This window comes from Xylaria bambusicola (genome assembly GCF_022495145.1).
Source record: "Xylaria bambusicola strain CBS 139988 unplaced genomic scaffold F5B22scaffold_26, whole genome shotgun sequence".
Lineage (NCBI taxonomy): Eukaryota > Fungi > Ascomycota > Sordariomycetes > Xylariales > Xylariaceae > Xylaria > Xylaria bambusicola.
The window spans coordinates 309,093-328,834 of NW_025953579.1; the positions used below are offsets into that span (position 1 = coordinate 309,093).

Here is a 19,742-nt window from a genome sequence, read left to right on the forward strand (position 1 = left end):
CCCCCACCTCATCTTGCACAAGATCATTATACCACCCAACCCAACTCCATCTCCAATTCCAAGTTTATTAACAGCGCATTCCCACCTATCACAGTGCCATATAGTGAGTGTAGGCGCGCAGGGTATCGACCTGGTAATGTCATTTCTGTATTCTGGATAGCGTAGCGGCATAGTACTACACTCCCATTCTATTCCATGACACCACCCCTTTACCCCCTTACCCCTTAACACCAGAACCAGAATATCAGAACCAAATACCATAGCTACCATGTTACAAACAATGGATTTTAACTAGGTAATCAACAAGATCTCTAGAACTTAACTTTATTTACTTCTTAGAAGAAAAGGAGAGAAAAAAAAAAAAAAAAAAAAAGAATTCGTTTCTCAATCGCAAAACCAGAAACATACAAATGCAATCTGAGCGAGTACTATACCATACACATCTAAGTGATGATATTCCCTTCCCCTTTCCCTTCCACGTACCAATCTATATCCACCCTCTCCCCTTCTTCAAATAATACCTACTAAGTAAATACCTAAATAAACAAATCCGTCCCTCCGTAATTAAAACAAGCAAATAAGCAAGTAAGCAAGCAAGCAATCAACTTCACACTTCACACTTCAAAAGTTAAAGGACCGCGTTACCAAATCATTAGCAAGCTAGACGCTATTATGATGAATAGATTAATATACAAAGCGCGAAGCTAATCACTCTCCCCTTCTCTCTTTCCCCCTTTCCTTTCCTTTCCTCTCCTCTCTTCCCTCACTCCATTTAAACAGACACTACGCGCCCTCAATCCAATCCAATCCAGGCCAGGCTAGGCCCATCCATCCATCCATACACTAGTATAAGCTCGCACGCGCAACATCTTCCACCCAGTTACTTTTTCCACATTCAATATTCATCCATCTCATCACCCAATCCCAATCCAAACAATGCTATATAGCCTCGTCCAAACGTAGTATAAACATACAGGACACAAGCTCACGCCATTTTCATAGACGATGCAACTCTGCATAAAACGTCAGATGCCCGTTATCCTTGTTTTCATCATCATCATCAATGCCAACTATAACCAGCCAAGTAGCTAGCTAACTACCCCCCTTCTTCATCAACTCATCAACCTCCCTCTGCAACGCATCCAGATCCGCCAAAATCTCATCTCCATTCCCACTCTCAAGAACCGTAGGGGCCGGCGGCATAGCAGAATCATTCCCAGCAACAATAGACCCCACACTCCCTTTCCTTTCCGACGCCGGACGACTACCCCGAGCCCTTGGCGGCGGCGGAGGCGGAGGCGGCGCCATACCATCCTTTTCTCTACTCGCTTTTCTCAGCGGTGTTAGGCCATTGCCGATTTCCATACTCCTAACACTAGCCGGCCGTCTCGTGCTCTGCTTCCTCGTCGGTGGTGGTGGTGGAGGACTCAATTTCATCTGTCCATTGATGCCGGCTCCTGTGACGCTGATGCCATGTGACGAGCCAGATTTGATACCCGGAGAAGCTAAAGGAGTCGAGTCGCTTCCCCATGGACCCCGGTCCTTTTCGCTGAAAGCAGGACTTGCTGCCGGAGAAAAGCTGGCGTGAGGGTTGGCAATAAAGGAACTGTCCTGCCGTGAATGACCAGGCCTCCGTGGGGGAGGAGGAGCCGGTGCGTAGGACGGCTTTTCAGGGTTCGAACTTATACGTAGACTCTCTGGCCTAGATCGATTGGACTCCATGGACGACCTTGGAGGGTCTTCATCAATATGGGTGGGATGATGATGTGATGATATTTTGCTATCACTTCTACCATGTCGGCGTGGTGGCGGTGCAGCAGGTTTGCGGGATTGGGTACTAGTCTGAGATCCGGAACGGCTACGAGCTGTGGGTGGAGGTGTTGGGGGTCTAGGGTGAGCTTGTATTTCTGCGAATGCTTCTGGTACCTTTCCGGCTGCCTCCCGATCAAAAGGGGAGTCTACATCTTCGTCCATTGAGGCGCGTACAGGAGGTTCGGGAAGGGGTTTGTTTATGTTTGTTGTCCCTTGCGGTGAGTGCTGGGGACCATCTGAATCAGAGCTGGTCTTTAACGGAGTAGTTCCGGGTGGTGAGGCGAGATCCGAGCCCTTAGGAGTAGCAGGCTTTACATCATGACGGTTCGAGCCCGCTCCCAAATCAATCTTAATAAGCTTACCATGCCTCGAGCTTGGAGGGGGTGGCTTTTTGCGTGCCGAGGCAGATGGGACTGCCGCTAATGGAGACGTGGGAAGAATACCTCTACGTTCCTCTGATGCTTCAGACTCGGATATTTCATGAGATGTCCTTGGAGTATCATGTAGAGCATCAAAAATGGACTGTTTGGACACGGAGCTTGTGTCTGTAGCACTGCCACCATCAGGCAGAGCTCCCTGTGACGGAGCCGCCCTCGAGAGGTTTCCAGGGGAATCCGTAGCTGATTGACCTGGTGTAGGCAGATTCGCATAACCAGTCAACAGTAAACGTTTGAAGGAATCAACATCAAGCGAACCCTTAGACGCGCTCGTAGCAGCATCAGTAGTGTTCACATCATGTGCTTGACCCCTTCTTTCAATATCCTGTAATGTTCTGGCAAAGGGATTTGGAGGAATTTGTGGGAGAGGTGGCTCCGATGTGAGCCTGCTATTTGGATCAATTACGCCAGCACCAAACGGGTCTTCGGCTTGGTCGTCACTCTTGCTAGACTGACTAGCACTGTCCTCGTCGTCATAGTCACCTAGCCGCTCTATCGGGGGGAACCTTGTCACAGGAACGGCATCTTCGGGCGACGAGGGTGGTGGTGACTGCACGCGGACTTTCTTGACGATCTTTTTAGGCTTCTGCTGTACAGGTTGTTCTTCTTCATCCCGCCTCTCGTCCTCCGGCACAGCGGACTTGAAGGTAGTGTGAGGAACCCGAGTTGAGGCTGTAGGGGGAGGTGTGGCCCCATCGAGGCCGAAGCTCAAGTCCGAGCCCGAAGATGTGGCGGGGTTCACAACAGCACCTTGGTTCCGGCGAAAGGGGTTATTGGAACCGAATTGGCCGCCTGAAGACATGGTCAAAGATAGCGGCGATATCAACAGCGAATTGGGGGACACGTTGCAATCGTTGAGAGAAGGGGTGTTATATCATAGTCGTATCAAGCCCCATGATAGGCGCGAGGCGCAAGTATGGAGCCCGAGGTTGAGTAAGTCGATGCCTAGCCCAAGGAGATGGCTTGGAAAACAGCGGTTGACGTGAACGCGGACGTGGGCGTGGAGTATGGACTGAGGCTGGCAGCAGGCTGGTCGCAGGCGGTCGCAGTCAGTCGCAGTCAGTGGGCCAGATCTGTTCGACTCGACTCTGTGTACGCTGTGTACGCTGCGTGCGCTGTGTTGCGCAACGGATGGTGCGTGTCGAGGGTTTCTTTGACGGCCGTCACTTCGGGCTGTTTGAAGGTCGACTCACACACACAAACACACACACACACACGTGTCGCACAAACCATCTACCCGGCTACGACGCACGACAGCATGGGGCGGGGACTAGACGATCGGTCTCGATGACAGGATTCGATCGGAAGACGCGGTTAAGCGGGGTGGGAGTGCCGGGGAGCGCTGACGACAAACACAGCCGGTTGGTTCTCGGGAGAAGAAGGACGACATGTAGGCCAGACCAGCTGCAGTCAATCAGTGGTCATCGTCGGAGGCAGCAATAGGCAGGCAGGCAGCATGGATGCTGTATATAGGCAGTGAGTAAGAGGTAGGTAAGTAGGTAACCTTGGAAGTGGGAGGGAGTTTGATAAGAATGAGCCAAAAGGGAGCTCCCGATACGGCCGATCCCAGGGCCCCGGCTCTGTGTCTTAATCTAGGTAGGTACCTAGTAAGTACTCTACTCTATAGGTAAGTACATAGTACCGTACTGTAGGTATTGCGCAGTGGTGATCGCAGTGGAGTGGTGATGGGTGTCAGGGAACACAAAGGAAGAAGACAGGGGGGAACTTGGCTACCTAAACTAAGCCCTATCTTGTTGTGTAAGGTAAGTAAGTACTTACCATGTACCTGGGTGTTAGTGGCTGCCTACAGAGAGTGGGCACCCTGTACATTAGAGATACCTACCCTACTTACCTCCCAACATGTGATAGAGCTTTAGGTGTACCTAGTAGTGACAGGTGCAGATCTGTCAATTATACCTCATGTCACAAATATGCTTAATGTTAACTGAGCTTCATCTAATCTGAGAAAGTTTATTTCATTGAACAATGAATTGCAACAAACCCCGGTTAGGATAGGTATCAGATCGGTAAATGGGTACCTAGGTAATAAGACTACCACTCAAGTACCGACAGAGGTACATAGCTGCCGACCTCTAGCGCCCCGAAAATAGATGCCTAACGCGAATACTGATTGTAAGGCACCCATTTCATTTCATTCCATTCCATTCCACATCCAGGCTTACGCAATTGAACCAGGGCACATTTGTAGATGGTCAGCATGTGCGAATCATTACCGCTCAGTACTGTTTTGGCATTTCTTAAATTCTCTTCTATAAACTGTCCTAAGTATAGATGAGGTTTCATAGATCAAGCTTGGAGTGCTATAGTTATTAGCATACGTAATATCTATGATATAGATGGGGTACTTGAACTTAACCTTGCCGTTAGTGCGTGACGTAAGTCGAGTTGACGCAACGAGACAGGTACCGTACCTGTATCTGTATCACCATGACTAAAATGCAGCTCGAGTTTTCCCAAGCTTATATTTCAAATTTCATACATAAGTACTGTACCTCATATTGATGAGCCTACTTCATCACGGCGCAGGAATTAGACAAGTTTTGAATTCAATTGAATGAGTACTGTAGATAGTATTCATGATATGTTGGCATACCCGGTGTAGTATATAATTATGTATTATCTATGGGGTTCAGTACCCGGTGCGCGTTCGGTTTTACTGACATCTCATCTTCATTTTGAATCAGCAAAAGGTTACACAATGCCCCCTATCGCGCTAAAAGCTCCATCACAACAGGCGCAGTCGTGCAATTAAGCGTAATTCTTTATCTTTATCTTCGCAAAAGCCCCAGCAGTACTACGTACATCACTGAAGAACTTGGCAAGGGTCTACCCCAGTGGAGCACTGCAAATCATCGATCGACACAAGCAACGCAAAGCACGGTGACAGCGCCGATTGCAGGGTGCAGATACCTAAGTACTATACAGACGTGCACAACAACGTGTAAACACGTGGGGAATCGAATGAATCAAATGACCTAGGTAGGTACAAAGATATGTGCATTCAGTAAGTAGGTACTTCAGAAACCAGTCAGATGAAACCATATCCAATTCTCAACCCTGCCCACCAAAATCCACGGGTGAGTAGGTAGGTAGGTAGGTAGGTAGGTACCTGAGTAACACGAACAGATATAGGTAGTCAAAGTGGACCAAGAAGCACAGACCATCTTCACCGCGAACTCCCGTTACACAGCTTAACAACACGCCAAGTTTCAAGAGACTAGATAACCGAACGCAATACAACACACTCTGACATGGTTTCGTAGGCACGAAATGTGCTGCAATTCCCGCTGCTTTACTGGCTGTATCAAGAACGAAGAGAGGGATAACGCGTGGTAAACCGTGCCTAGGTTCTATTTCAGCTATCTCAAGTGCCATCGTGTACAGAGTATCACCGACCATAAACTCGTAATCTCAACACGTAGCAACAATAAAGAAGCAGGTTAGAACAAGTACTTATCCCTATTCTATACTCCATTTTCGAGTTTTCTTTTAGCTTTCCAGCACACCACTGCCACTACCACCTCCCGGTCATCGGTATCACGTGGGGGCTAGGAGCAGACGTAACAGCAGAAAACAGAAGTATAGCGCCTTACCCTCTGCGATTCTAGGTCGCTTACATTTGAGGTTACTCCAAAGTCACATATGTATATAGCTTCGCCTCTAGGTTGTACCAGAGCCTGCATATCAGCACACTTCTACGGCGAATGAAATCGTTGCCGTAGACGAAGTCAAGGCAGATTATGGACACCTCGCCCCCTATTGAATGGCATTGCATGTTACTAAGTATAGAGAGGCTTCAAAATCGACGTATGGGAGGAATGAATGTTTCATATCTCCGCTTGCTGTTCGCGCTGCACACATTGGATTCAGACTACGACAAGCACGTGCTGGGTAGCATTCAAGGTATTGCGGCTGCCAAAATTAGATAATTGTGTGACACCAACATCATGGCTATCACAGCCATAATGAAGGGTCGGTAATCGGGCCAGGATTCATACAAACATACGGCTGGCCGTGGCAGCACTCTATATCTACCCACCTAGTCACGGCCCAGTTCATAGTAAGAGATATTTGACCGCTCCATTTACAATATCATTCCATATTTTGCTCCCACCACCCGATCCTAATCAACCGCTTTCCCGCCATGGATGCGTGGAAAGATGTCGTCACTTCCGACCAGCGTGCTGTTTATCTGGGCCAGTGGACTAACTGGTCTCGGGGCCCTGTGCTCGGCGCAACTCTGACTCTAACTAAACGAGACGGCAATCTTGTCATTGCGTTCGCCGCATTCTTCGTTACCCTGGTAGCCTCGAGAACCTGGAGGCTTATCTGTCTCTGCTGCCACCAAGTCTACTCCAGGGACGCACCCAGGGACGCGCCATATCACCAACGCCAAGTCATTCTTCGCAATTCCTCCTCGCCACAAGCCGCCGTATGGAGACTAGTACAACTCGGTCATAGCTGGTTTTCCAACGAATCTATCGCGAAGCAGATCAGAAGGACTGTTCTTCCCGTCCTCCTTGCTTTATCTTGTATAGCGGGGTTCGCCGGCGTTACGTACGTCCTGCCACTGTTGTCTGTCTCTTCAGGCGACGAAGTGCTGCTTCGACCCGGGGAATGCGGCTGGCTCAATGCCTCGGAGGCTTATTATAACATCACAGAGTTCTGGACACTGACTTCGCCACTTCTCGCCACCCAGGTGACTAACGCAGCAAACTATGCCCAGCAATGTTATTCGACTGACAGCACCGGCACACTCGACTGCAACGGATTTGTCGAGAACCGGATAGCTAGCACTGTGCAATTAGATGCTCCCTGTCCGTTTGATGAAAGCATGTGTCGTAGCACGTCGAATATATTTCTCGACACTGGATACCTTGACTCCCATCGCCATTTCGGTATGAATGGCCCAGAGGACGAGAGAGTTCTTTACAGGGGGACGTTGCAATGCGCGCCTCTAGTAACCGAGGGATATACGACTACCGTGAAATCAACCACGGGAAACTTCACGCAGTACCATCATGGATATTTCAGAGCCGACGCAACCAAGCAACTCATCGCCGACGGCATATACATGGTCCCAGACCTTGAAACACAATACAACGTCGGCGGCATAAGGAATAACTCTTACCCTCTACCTTCTAGCAACTACAAGATAGAGTACGCATTAACCATGCCCAGCAACATTCCCCCTTTGGAAAGAGGTTAACTGTATTCCAGTGTGTTCCCCGCTGAGATAGTCAATGGGTCAGTGACAGACTATTGCGAGTACATTCCCTTGCCGAAGCTTCAGCGGAATGACGGCGACCCGTCCATCGTTTTTCTATCTGGAAACGGCGTACACTTCGTAGATCGCTCGGAAGACGACTGGTACAGAGCAACGCGGCCATGGCTAGAGGTTGCTCGCACAACTGATCCATCCATGACCAAAACTTTCATATTCAACGAAGCAGCATCTCCGCTAGGCTGCGTAGAGCAGTTCCAGTTTTGCCAACGGGCTCTCCCGGAAGGCCAGCAGTGTAGCGCGCTGGGCAGCTGGCTGGATGCATCGGCAGCCGCCTTGGACATGAGCCCGTCAGACGCGGCCGCCTTGCGGCTCAACTGGGTTCGCTCGCAAGCAGCTAGGTTAAACACGGTTCTCAACACTTTGCAAGCCCGGGCTCTCACCACACAACGGACTCTAAGTACCGGCGTCCAAGGTCCAATACTCGCAGACCAGTGGCAATCCGACGTGCTCTCTTGGTGGGCTATCATGCTGGCCAATATGCAGAGTAATTTCCTCGACAGCGTGGTCGGACCAGCTGATAAACGACTGGACAAGTACATCAGCGCACCCGAAGGGTCTACTATCTGTGCCAACCAGGTGTGTGAAAACCACGGTCGCTAATCATCAAGCGCACACTAACACAATGCGACAAACCAATAGAATATTCGATCGACTGCATACATGTCATTCAACGTTTTCGGGTTATACACCCTATTCCTCGGCGGCGCCCTGCTGATCGCGCTCTCGTTCTCCATCGAGCCGATCCTATCGTGTCTGTACCGGCGAAGGAGATACAACCAGTACAAGTATCTCGAGTGGGTAAGCAACGAGAGTCTCCAGCTGCACCGCCTCGCCCACGAGGGCGTGGGATGGGGCACGTGGTCGCGCGCCACCGAGGACATCCCGGTGACCAAGAAGGACGAGGTCCTGGGCTGTCTGGATCTGGCGCAACCGCTGCACCCGCGATTATGTTCCGTCTCGTCCGGCTCTGAATGCGAAGAAATCGAGCCGGGATACATGATAGCTGATTATACCCCAGAACCGCTCGCCACTACCACGCCGGGAGTTGCGCAGACCACTGAACAGATGCAGGGCGATGATATGCACGAGGGTACTGACTCTGACAGCCTGCGTTCCATTCAGCAGCAGGATGCAAGCGAGGCACAGTATCACCCATGGATGACGCAAAACCCAGAACACGCTCGGTTCCCAAGTGACGGCGGCGGTTTCCCGAGGCTACCAGCTCATCTACCAGCTCATTGGCCTCAGGGCGCGTCCGTGAGCAGGGAGGCAGGAAGTCTCGTCGAACGTGACACCCAGGCCGATTCGTAACATGCTAGGCACTTACTCCGTAGTTAGGGAAGAAGCAAAGCTCGATGTGATTAGGTAGCCAGTCTTTACTACAATATGTAGTAACGTGAATTCGCGCTAAAGATCGCCTGTACTTTTCGATTATATTGATGTTGTTGAGTAGAAGTTCTAGTTAACTGAAGGAATCCACTGTGAGGGGTAATAGCCACGCCCACCGTACCTGCCAACAGTACACTTTACCTGGTGTACCTACTCAACTATAGATTCAAGCAAAGCTGATGACAGGCTTCAGGTCTTATAGTATAGCTTATATCTTACTCCGCATTACAAGTTCGGTATTCTCAAAGCATTCGTATTTGCATAATTCAACATCTCGACAATCCACCCACCGCCAAAATAGTTGCGAAGGAATCCCTACATACGGTATGTACCTAGGTATTATACCTACCTTAAGTACCCAAGCGGGTAACACGCCATAAGATCTTTAGCGCGAACGCCCGTTACACCACATACCTAGGTACGTACCTATTTAAAGTGCAGCGCTATTAAAGTTAGGTAAGTTCCTTACATAAGCTCTACTGTACATACCGGTACCTACTTATAAGCCAAGTGGACGGGAACCCCTCGCACGTGATGCCCCTTATCGACAACAAGAACGGGGCCCATCCTTGAACCAAACCAAACCAAGCTGATTGCCGTTTTCGGAATGTCCATGTAAACAACACAACCACTTACACGGATTCCGGGGGCCCCCCCCTCCCTCGATCCACCGTCCGAACAAGACGCGTCAACCACGGTATCATCCAGGACGAGTCTATCTTGGTATCATGTCCATTTCATGCATTTACCTTGGCAGATTTTACATAGGTGTTAAAGGTGGCAAGATAATAGACAAGTGCACAGGTCGTAGTCAAGGCGCGAGAACAGCAAATATAACAATGTAAAAACGCCTTTGGTCATTGGTATAATTACAGGGTGTGTAGCTTTCTTTCGTCAATCGTCAAACCCCTCTGTCTGATGTTATGACCGTAAGAGTTATGTGCAATTCCCGCCCACGCACTCAAAAGCAATCGACAACAAAAACCTCCCTTCCTTGCCGATGAGTAGCAGTAGCATTGTCGTGGCCAAACACCCCCCGCACCCATTCATGTAAAAACCTTTCGGGTAGAAAAGGTTCAACCCACCACTCCCGATTCCCTGAGAGCAGAAAAAAAAACAAGCAACCCAAACATATGCCCCCCAAAACCCCTTGCATGATGAAACCATACACAATACACATGCGCGCATCTCTTTATACCCTGATTCCCTAAACGCCAGTTGGACCGATTCCACGCATAAGACAAAAATAAACACCAAATTCACACAGTCTTGCCTGCCCAGGTGCGATGCCGGGTAAGACCCTAGGTAGCAGCCTCGGCCTTCGCCTCCTTCTTTGGTGTCTTTTCTTTCTTGGGTGCCGCTGCCTTCTTGGGCGCCGCCTTCTTAGTAGCGGGCTTAGCAGCAGCCGCCTTGGACACACGGCCAGTCTTTGTCTTTGCCAACGCGGCAGGCTTCTCAGCAGCAGCAGGGGCCTGGCAGTCAGTTAGCTTGGTACTCGGAAGGATGCCGGGGTTCTGACATACGTCCTTCTCCTTCTTAGCGGCAGGAGCCTTCTTGGGGGCAGCTTTCTTGGGGGCGGCAGCCTTCTTAGCAGCAGGCTTCTTCTCACTAGCCTCCTTCTCCTTCTTGGCTGCAGCTGGCTTCTTGGTTGTGGTTGCCTTCTTAGCACTGTCCTTCTCCTTCTTCGGGGCGGCCTTCTTGGTCTCCTTGTCTCCCTCCTTCTCCTTCTTGGGAGCAGGCTTGGCGGCAGCCTCCTTAGATTTCTTGGAGAGCTTAGTGGTACCAGAGGGACCTATGACTCGTTAGAATCATCGACCAACAAAGTCTCTACTTTCCCCCTAGGTTGAGAGGAGAAGGTAGGAATGAGATTATGCCGACATACCCTTGGGTTGCTCGAAAACACCCTTATCGACACCTGCCTTCAGTGCCTTGTTGAATAATGAATCGAACATGTTGTCACTGGCGTTGATTGTGTTGTTGGCCTTGACATATTTCTTGAGTGATTGACGGCTATGTCCTTGTTAGCTTGGTGCATCCTTCTATTTGGATCGCCAGGTAGCTGCGTAGGCCATGGCGCGTGACATTCATTACATACCTAGACCCAGTGCGGTCCTTAAGCTGTAGCATAAAGCATATTAGCAAGACGACACATTGACATAGACGAATGAATGAATAAGTGGATGAGGTGATGCGGGCACCCATGTGTCAACATGAGGGCCACACATCGGAGCATGCATCGTGCGCCCGGCGCGACCAACAGAGAGCTAGACTCGATGCGCCAGAAACAAAGGAACGGGGAGCATTACAGCAAGAATAGCCTCAGTAATCATATCCTGCAAACGGTCAGTATTGGAACCAGTCACCCTTCTGTCGGGTCGTCTCGAGCAATCATAGCTGTGCATACCTGGTAAGAGGCGTGAGTGCTCTTGGCCTTGGGAGCAGCAGTAGCCGCGGCGCCGTCTGCCTTCTTGGGACCCATTGCGATGGATGGAATTGAAGGGTGTTGGGGTTAAAAAACTGAGATATTGATTGGAGAGATGGAAAGACGGAGTGCTGAATGACCTAGATCGACTTGGATCGAGTCTGTTAAAGCTGTTGGGCGACGCGATGGGTGAGAGAGAGATGGGAGGGAAATGGAAATGGAGGGAGGGTGCCGCTGGCGGCGCGTCGGCGAGCAGGTGAGAGAGCTCTTATAGTGAAGTGGGGGGATGGGAGGTGCACAATCAGTAAACCCAAAAAAATAAATACCTGCCTACCTACCTACCTACCTAGGTATCTGTTCAGGTTATTGTTCAGTGTCTGCTTCAGTGTATTCTGGGAGTGCCGGGGCCCCTCTGGCAGCCCCTCTGGCAGCCCCTCTAGCGGCCCCTCTGGCTCTTGGCTCTGGGCTCTGTGGGCGTTGCAGGAGGATCCCAGGTGCGGGAGGGTCGAACAGCAGCAGCAGCAGCAGCCCTGCCCGTGCCGCTAGCCTCAGGTAGCTGCCCTCCCCAAGTTACCTAATAGATAGCTTTAAATATACTACAGGCCCGTTAATTATAGGTACCCAAGGTCAGGTAGGTACATCTTGATCCATGGATTAGGTAGATAGATGGGCAGGTGGGACAAAGGTTAGATATTGCTACCTACTCTCGACCTCATCCTACCTACTATGAACCTTTTTATTATTATTTTATTTTGTTTCATTTAATTCTGTTCTCTACGCTAGATGTGGATTCCGCTTTGCTCTTTTATTTTTGGTGTTTTATTTTCTCACATCATTCTATGTTGTTGGAGATTCTTGACATCCTTCTTCCGCTCATCATCCATCCCCCGTCTGTCTCTGTCGATGCCCAGCTCATCCTTCTCCCCACATCTACATTACATACCTACACAGTTGTTCGTGTTGTTGGTTGGTGAGGAGGTGAGCATTTATTAATAAATGCGTCTCTCTATTGTAGATCACCTCATCTTAGAACATGCCTGGTGAGTCACGGACCATATCTTGCAAAATTCAGTATTGTTCACACAACCGCGCCCACGATTCCCATCCACCCATCCATCAACCCTACTGTATAGGCAGTATCGGGTCCTTCTACTTCAACAATAAGCATATTCGATGGTTATCTGGATAGGGAGGTAGGTAGGTAGGTAGTGTTTGCATCGGCGCTCTTTCTCCCATGCAATGTTGTAGCTACAGTATAGCATTCGTTCATCAGGTGTTGTTCTTACCCACCTCGACCTGGGCGCGGCATGTTGTCTTGCATGTTCCATCTGCTCGTGGATGGTCTGGGTGGTCGAGGCACCAAAGTAAGCAAGCGAAGAGGCAGGTGATGTAGCATAGCATGTCTGGCTGCTTTGGTTCTTTGAAACACTTGCTGTTTTGCCCTTTTTGGTTTAGACCGGGTGAATTGGCGTCTATTTTGACACATGTGTGATGTGTGTGATGTGTCGTCTTGTCGTTAGCTATTTAATTGCAGCTTTTACCGGGTTTCGATGCAGCCAATCAGACAATTCCGAGCTTATTGATTGGATACCTGCAGGGATCAGTGTGATCTGGGAGTTCTGCGAGTCTGGAACTTCGCCCACGCAACGCACGCACGCACGCACTCACTCACACTCATGCTCACTCTCACAGACGACGACTCTACTACTACTCGTCCTTCTTCCTCCTCCTTCTCACTCACTCACACACTCTCTCTTCTGGCCTCTCGGCTTCTCTACCATCTCTCCCATCCCCGTCCCCGTCCCCCCTCGGATGGCATTTAATGATTCGCCTCTACATGTATAAACCACATGGCACTGCCTAGCTAGAGATAGACTAGCATTTCTAGGCAGATTCCAGATCGATATAGTACTTGATTAAGTCATTGGATAGGGACCATCTGCCTCGCGCATTCACACAGAGATCTCTCTACCTGCCTCCATCACATCATGATACCCGATACCCGTGTTGTTCTCGCCTGGTATCGCCACTTAACATAGCTTACTTACATAGTAAAATACCTACTTAAGTGATAGCCAAGTGTCATGTTGTCTGATCAAAATTCCATTTATTTCATCACACCCTAGCCAACGATACACCGTTGCTAATTCTAGGACTTGGTAGCCTAGTACTGTGATGAGTCTGTAGAAGAAGAAGAAGAAGAAGAAGAAGAAGAAGAAGAAGAAGAGGGAGAGGGAGAGGGAGAACAGAGATCACATTCATAGTATTCCATCTGACTGTCCCCCCGATCTGTCCAGCCCGAATTTTCTGATTGGTCGAGACGGCCTTGCCAGCATTTTGCATACTCCAATTCTGCGTGTAGTGCAATCATGCGCCTCCGTCTCGAAATCCAAACTCTCTCACCCAACTCTCAGCCATCCCCCCTCGGACGCCCGTCTCTCGTCCTCGCCTTCTCTCGCTTCTTCCGCTGATGCTCCCACACTTGTTGGCCGATCTCTCCATCAATTGACCCATTCGTCCATGTTCCTGCTCTAGCCGGTCGGCAAGATCTGCCTCGACGCTGGGGCAAAGCCACGGCGCTAGGGCCCGTCTCTAGTCGCTCCCACAACTTGCTATCATTCGATGTGCCGTGTTGTCTGATTTTCCCACCTTTCGGGCCACAACACTCAATCTCGTTCAACATGACGTGTCTAAATCTATTTGATTATTCACCGACAATGTTTCAATTCTGATGCACCTTCTCTGCACCTTTTTTCCAGACCCCGGAAGCTTTCTTCCGCTTTCCATGATTTATAGCCCATGAGGCACCAAACGGTTGGACTAGTCTTCTCTGCCACGCGTCCGCGCAAAAGAGAAGCTATCCACGCCTGGAATCATCACACACCGTCCCGACCTCCAACGCCTTGCCATTTTATTTTCCGATCCAAATTGTCAGAGTGTCAAATACGTGATCGTCGCGCAATATCGATAGCATAAATTTTCTTCATATTTAGTATTGCCTTTGCTTGTTTTCAGCTGATCGTGAGCTCGAGGCTATCCAGTCTCGGTCGATTGGGCCACCTTGTCGCACCCAACATGGTCTCTGGTGGTATGAAATCACTCCCAAACAACAACACTAGGTTACAAAAGCACTTTCATGTAGGTTTGTTCGGTCGCTTGGTGTGTTTCGACCTCATTCTGTGCATTTCCAAGTTAGAATCCAGCAACTACGACTCAAATGGCCGGAACACATGATCTGCTCAGGTGGATCGAGGGGGCACGCGCCTAGGCGAGCCACGCATTCAAGCCGGCCTTCCCCGATCTGACGCCAAAACAACAACACGACTTCGACGGCGAAGAAGAAAAGAGATGCATGCGCTGGCCTCTTATCATCATTATTAACTCACTTTATCTCATATTTAAGAGAAGCGTATATCACAGGCTTGAATTCGGCGCCATCCTGGCTTTGCCCAGACAAGGGACTTGGAATCGCCACTGTGGATTTACGGCACTGGTCGCGTCCGACTTGCGCCCAACAGTCGGCACCTAACAACACAACGCGATCAACAATGAGACGTATTGTCGTGCACAGAAACATAGCACATGTCGTCGCTTTATTGCCAATTCTGCTCTGCACTAGTCGCAAACTTCTACAAAACTGTTTGGCTCGCATCCTCCGTGCACATTGGAAATGGACTCGCAGGCCTGACAGAGCCCAGGTCGGTGCATCCTTCATGTTGCGTCTTGATAATTGTCTTGTTTGGGGCGATTGCACGAAACCACGTGGACTCTACTTTCAATTTTATTTGAGAGCGAATTACTAGCCAGCACAGCCGTATCGTGCGCAGTTCGAGGACCAGACACCGGGGGCCAACGAACCTGAACACGAGTATTTAACAGGATCAGTCACCGTACCCTTACCCATCTTGTCCAGGCACGAATTTCTGCCGCGTTGGCAAGCAGCATCTTGGTATTTGAAATGACTGGCTGGGTACGTTTCTCGATGGCGGAGGCGCAGGCGGCAACGAAGACTTATATTTACGGTTCTCGTTGGAACGTGTCAGCAAGATGACTCTCTGTTCTTGCACATGACAGATTACTTCGTGTTGGTATCTGCTTGTATTATGTGTACACAGCAAACTTTCAAATCGTCATCGCGATTCACAACTTCAGTTAGCAGCCGGCCCAAACAATCAGGGGTACCTATTGAAACCGGACATACCTACGGCGATGGGGCTATGAACATCCATGGATAGACGTCAAGTTGGACGTGGAAGCCTCCAGAATCTGTTTCGAGACAGGTTTAGCTGAGCAACCCCATGGTATGTGTCAAGGTGGTCACATGGGCGACCGTGACTCACGATTTTAAGCAGGTAAGTCACCACTTCTTACAGCCATCTCATTGCACACATGCCAAAGCCGCCAAAGGCCAGTATATCGTAAGTCGGAAGCCAATTGTAAACAATGTCCTGCATATAGTAAGTGGTTTTATACACAGTGGTCACTGTCCGTTCGCCATTGTCGACTTCTGATTTTCCGATGATACCCGAAGGACCACTCATCGGTCCATACTTGTCACAAGCCGCTCTTACTTCTTACATGTAGCCTCCAACCTACTCACGCATCCGTCCGCATACTTCAGGTAACCGCCTTGTAGTAGGGTATATATACCAGTTTAACTTTAGGCGTAGTAAAAGAAGCGAGACAGTATGTACGCGAATGGCCGAGTTGGAACGGTCTAGCGAAGCATCTTTACCTAATATCCTTACTAGCGTTCAGCGTTCGTATCCTTAAACAGCATCGCTAGGCACCGAGGGTTCGATTCCCTCATTGGCCAAAGTTCTTTTTTTTTCCTTCCTTTTCTCAATCTCTCTTCCTCTCACCACGACAACATCACCAGCAGTGACGGCATGAACCTTGTCGGTGTTGTCTTCATATTGATATCCCCGACATAAGTAGACATTGCAGTTATACGCCACATCGGTTGATTTGACTGCGTTTCCAATACCCAGGGCCCGCGAGATCTAACCACGATGCATACTTAATCCTTTAATAGCTTCTTGAAGCAGCGCATGTTCAACCCAATTTTTTATTGTCACGAATATGTTGGCTCGCTTTAACGATTTAGCGATCAACATGATCTTGCGTTAGTCTGGTGGGAGTGATGGTTGAGTGTTGACCTCCTTTATCTGCAGTAGCGGCTGGGCAGGTTTATTGACTATTCCGTCTGTCGCGTCGGATCCATGCATATTGAGAAATATGAAACGCTATCTGATCGCCATTGTTATCCGAAAAGCCGACATCGCAAAACAATTAACCTGGCACTGTTTTGATATGCTAAATGTTCATTCAGCGTCGCGTTTTGACATTGTCTTCGCTTTCTGAAGGAACTTGACTGCTCATTTATACCCCTGCTTGCTTACTCGATAGCCCAAAATCACAACATCAGCTTGGATCTTCACAGTAACATACGCTAGATTCTCCACAGCACGATCACCCATCCGGGAATCCGGTGATGTCACCGCGCCAATCAATACAACCCTCGGCGCGCCTTGGTCGGGCGGGACAAGGCTGATGGGATGGTGTTCGCTCGCTGAGGGGGGGGCGAAGAAATCCAGGGGGTTGCAATTCTAGCCGTCATTCGCTTAGTAAACTGGAGATTGAGGAGTCCCGAATCGTCGCTGTGCAGCTCAATTTACGGTGCTCTCTCTCCTCTCTCTCCTGAGAATTTCAATAGCGGCGCCTCGGCAGGACGTTTTCGCAAGCGCAATTTCTCCGCCTCCCGGCATCTTAGCCGTTGGATCTATCTAATTTACTTGTTTTGCTCACTTACCTCACGATGCGAATTCCATCGAACGACTTCATACTATCATTCCTCTTTCCCCCCCTTTTCTTGTCTCATTTCTTCTTCATTAGATGATTACTTTAGATTTTGATTCAGCGATCTTTTCTAGAGAGCCTGTGAGCCATTCGTCATGGCATCCAGCACATCAATCCACATTGAGCCGGATCCCGCCAACGCCAGCAGCAGCGACAGCCGGCGGACGTCATCAGGCGACGAGAAGCGCCCGGAGACGGTCTGGGTCAACGTCGACATCGACGACATCAATGCTGCCGTGGCCCGCGACGCCGAGGCGGACGCGCAGCGCCGCGCGCAATCCCACAAGCACGGGCTCATCTCGTACGAGGAATTGCCCGTCTGGCACCAGGACAACCCCTTCATCAGACACTCGTACCGCCCCATCTCCCGCAGCACGGGCGCCTGCCTGCGCAGCTGGGGCTTCCTGCACAACGAGACGCTGAACATCTACACGCACCTCGTGCCGGCCGTCGCGGCGCTCTTCGTGGGCGAGGCATGGGTGCTCTCGTACCTCTCCCAGAAGTACGCCCGCGTCGGCCCGAGCGACTACGTCATCTTCGCGTTCCTGCTGTCGGCCGCCGCGACATGTCTGGGCATATCCAGCGCGTACCACACGCTGATGAGCCACTCGCGCGAGGTCGAGGCGCGCTGGCTACGCCTCGATTTCGTCGGCATCATCATCTTGATCGTGGGGTCCTTCGTCTCGGGCATCTACGTCGGGTTCTGGTGCGAGGCGCTAGAGCGCAAGATCTACTGGTCCATGAGCGCGTCCCTCGGCGCGCTGAGCATCATCATCATGGTGGCGCCGTATTTTCAAGGCCTCAAGTGGCGCACCTTCCGCCTCGTCGTCCTCGTCGTCACGGGCCTGTCGGGCCTCGCCCCCATCATCCACGGCATCCACATGTTCGGCTTCGCCCAGATGGCCAAGCAGTCCGGTCTGCCGTATTACTTCGCCGAGGGCGGGCTGTTCTTGCTCGGCGCCGTCGCGTACGCGGTAAGTTCCCCTCTGTAACCTGCTCGAACCTGCATGATCGATTGTATATTTTTTCTCAGAATAAGTCTTGTCTTCACCACCTCACCAACCGACCGATGTGTATGCAACGTGAATATACCTACTTAAACCGAAGCCGTAAGAGCGGAGATTGGGCTAATCGGTAAACACGTAACATAGTTCCGGTTCCCCGAGCGCATCAAGCCGGGGGCCTTTGACGTCTTCGGGTCGTCGCATCAGATCTTCCACGTCTTGGTCGTGGTCGCCACGCTCACGCATCTGGTTGGCGTCCTGCAAGCGTTTGATTATAATTATCATAATAGACAATGTTCGTTGTGATGATGATGAAAATGAATGAAAAGTATAGTTATATTAAAACTTAGAAATAGAACTGTTTTTTAATCTCGAGATTTTTGTTGCATTGGGCTTTGACGTTATATATTGCTACGCGCGTATAGCTGAACATGTAATGTAGATCGCTTATAGCTGCGCGTTGCGAAAGAACCCTTCATAGTACTTCGTAAGATATGCAGTCTTGTATTGAAAAGTGAGATTATACAAGCTTCGTTAGTAATGAGACATCTCCGGCTTTGACGATTCAGCAGACGCTAGCTAAGGCTATACAGTTATATATGGATAGTAATTAGCAAAGTCGATCACCTAGGACGTCAAGGAACCTCGTAGCTAAGGATCTTATAAGCCCTATCGGATTATTGTTGTCTGAATAGCTTCGTTCCAGCCCTTTGTCACACAGATTTTCCTAGTGAGTGATGTAGCCTAAGAGGCTCAAGGATCACTACCTACGTAGTCACGACATACGTCACATGGACAATAGAAGGGCCATGTATCCCGTTTGTATATATCATTAGATGGATTTTTAGTCTATCTCATATCCTGTTGCACAGTTAACTCTAGTTACGTGTTCGCATGAATGAAGTCATCGTAAGGGTATAACTACAAGTATGAGGATTAGAAGTCCCGAAAGTCACAGAGACTAATCTTATTCTTATTCCAGGCACTTCTCACTTCAATTTTATGTAATTCCACCGTCGGATTTTAATCGTCTTTTCTCGTACACGCGCGTACGGTCCGTGTAATTCACTTCCTCTCACAATCTCACACATCCTGTCCTCCTGCCGATACTATATACAGAGTGCCTTTGTCTGTACCGCTTGTGACGCCTACGGCGCCAGAACGCGCACCTTGCAAAGTCCCCTTCGTGAGACGTGAGGCTATGAAGTCTTCTTTGGCAGAGACATAACGGGGTTAGAAAGAATAGATAGCAAGGAAGTACCAGTTTCAAATGGTATTCTACATAGCTTCAGGTGTAGGAACTGATTCTCATCCATTTTTATACTAATTACCGGCCGGCATGACACAACAAATCGCCGTCGCTTAGTCTACTGTATCGCTATTTTGAACACGTCATTTTGACGAGGATAGCTGTGTAATGAATTCTCTTAAGGTGAGTTTTTAACAGCCCATATGGCTGGAGGAAGGGTGTGTTGATATAACTTACTTAAGGTTTTATCTTCGTCAATTCA

General features: G+C 49.7%; 5 protein-coding genes across 5 annotated transcripts; 2 read left to right on the forward strand and 3 right to left on the reverse strand.

Moving 5' to 3' along the window:
- Positions 1 to 900: 900 nt before the first annotated feature.
- On the reverse strand, positions 901 to 3,525 carry F5B22DRAFT_226768 (uncharacterized protein). Its single transcript, XM_047969805.1, has 2 exons — positions 3,443 to 3,525; positions 901 to 3,278 (listed from the first exon to the last, which is right to left on the reverse strand). The coding sequence occupies exon 2, from the start codon at positions 3,049 to 3,051 to the stop codon at positions 1,093 to 1,095; it is 1,959 nt and encodes a 652-aa protein (XP_047829981.1). The 5' UTR covers positions 3,052 to 3,278; positions 3,443 to 3,525; the 3' UTR covers positions 901 to 1,092.
- A 2,889-nt stretch (positions 3,526 to 6,414) lies between these two features.
- Positions 6,415 to 8,868, forward strand: F5B22DRAFT_636991 (uncharacterized protein; the record flags this gene model as incomplete). The annotated part of the gene is made up of 4 exons (XM_047977373.1): positions 6,415 to 7,430; positions 7,491 to 8,133; positions 8,197 to 8,506; positions 8,561 to 8,868. 4 exons carry the CDS (start codon positions 6,415 to 6,417, stop codon positions 8,866 to 8,868), a joined length of 2,277 nt encoding a protein of 758 aa, XP_047829982.1.
- Positions 8,869 to 9,780: 912 nt separating this feature from the next.
- F5B22DRAFT_610343 (uncharacterized protein) lies at positions 9,781 to 10,739 on the reverse strand. The gene has a single exon (XM_047975193.1). The coding sequence runs from the start codon at positions 10,132 to 10,134 to the stop codon at positions 9,883 to 9,885; it is 252 nt and encodes an 83-aa protein (XP_047829984.1). The 5' UTR covers positions 10,135 to 10,739; the 3' UTR covers positions 9,781 to 9,882.
- Positions 9,781 to 11,671, reverse strand: F5B22DRAFT_610345 (uncharacterized protein). Its single transcript, XM_047975194.1, has 6 exons — positions 11,351 to 11,671; positions 11,253 to 11,279; positions 11,042 to 11,064; positions 10,829 to 10,956; positions 10,470 to 10,738; positions 9,781 to 10,418 (listed from the first exon to the last, which is right to left on the reverse strand). Exons 1-6 carry the CDS (start codon positions 11,423 to 11,425, stop codon positions 10,248 to 10,250), a joined length of 693 nt encoding a protein of 230 aa, XP_047829983.1. The 5' UTR covers positions 11,426 to 11,671; the 3' UTR covers positions 9,781 to 10,247.
- A 5,079-nt stretch (positions 11,672 to 16,750) lies between these two features.
- F5B22DRAFT_227250 (mPR-like GPCR protein) lies at positions 16,751 to 18,585 on the forward strand. Its single transcript, XM_047969806.1, has 2 exons — positions 16,751 to 18,201; positions 18,379 to 18,585. The coding sequence occupies exons 1-2, from the start codon at positions 17,323 to 17,325 to the stop codon at positions 18,535 to 18,537; spliced, it is 1,038 nt and encodes a 345-aa protein (XP_047829985.1). The 5' UTR covers positions 16,751 to 17,322; the 3' UTR covers positions 18,538 to 18,585.
- Positions 18,586 to 19,742: the final 1,157 nt, after the last annotated feature.

What these genes read in the sequence shown, in the direction of transcription:
- F5B22DRAFT_227250 (XM_047969806.1), top strand. Translation starts at nt 17,323, where the DNA reads ATGGCATCCAGCACATCAATCCACATTGAGCCGGATCCCGCCAACGCC. An exon ending in TCGGCGCCGTCGCGTACGCG is followed by an intron (nt 18,202 to 18,378) that starts GTAAGTTCCCCT and finishes CACGTAACATAG; the next exon opens with TTCCGGTTCCCCGAGCGCAT.
- F5B22DRAFT_226768 (XM_047969805.1), bottom strand. Translation starts at nt 3,051, where the DNA reads ATGTCTTCAGGCGGCCAATTCGGTTCCAATAACCCCTTTCGCCGGAAC.
- F5B22DRAFT_610345 (XM_047975194.1), bottom strand. Translation starts at nt 11,425, where the DNA reads ATGGGTCCCAAGAAGGCAGACGGCGCCGCGGCTACTGCTGCTCCCAAG. An exon ending in TTACTGAGGCTATTCTTGCT is followed by an intron (nt 11,065 to 11,252) that starts GTAATGCTCCCC and finishes TTTATGCTACAG; the next exon opens with CTTAAGGACCGCACTGGGTC. An exon ending in CCGCTAAGAAGGAGAAGGAC is followed by an intron (nt 10,419 to 10,469) that starts GTATGTCAGAAC and finishes ACTGACTGCCAG; the next exon opens with GCCCCTGCTGCTGCTGAGAA.
- F5B22DRAFT_610343 (XM_047975193.1), bottom strand. Translation starts at nt 10,134, where the DNA reads ATGCGCGCATGTGTATTGTGTATGGTTTCATCATGCAAGGGGTTTTGG.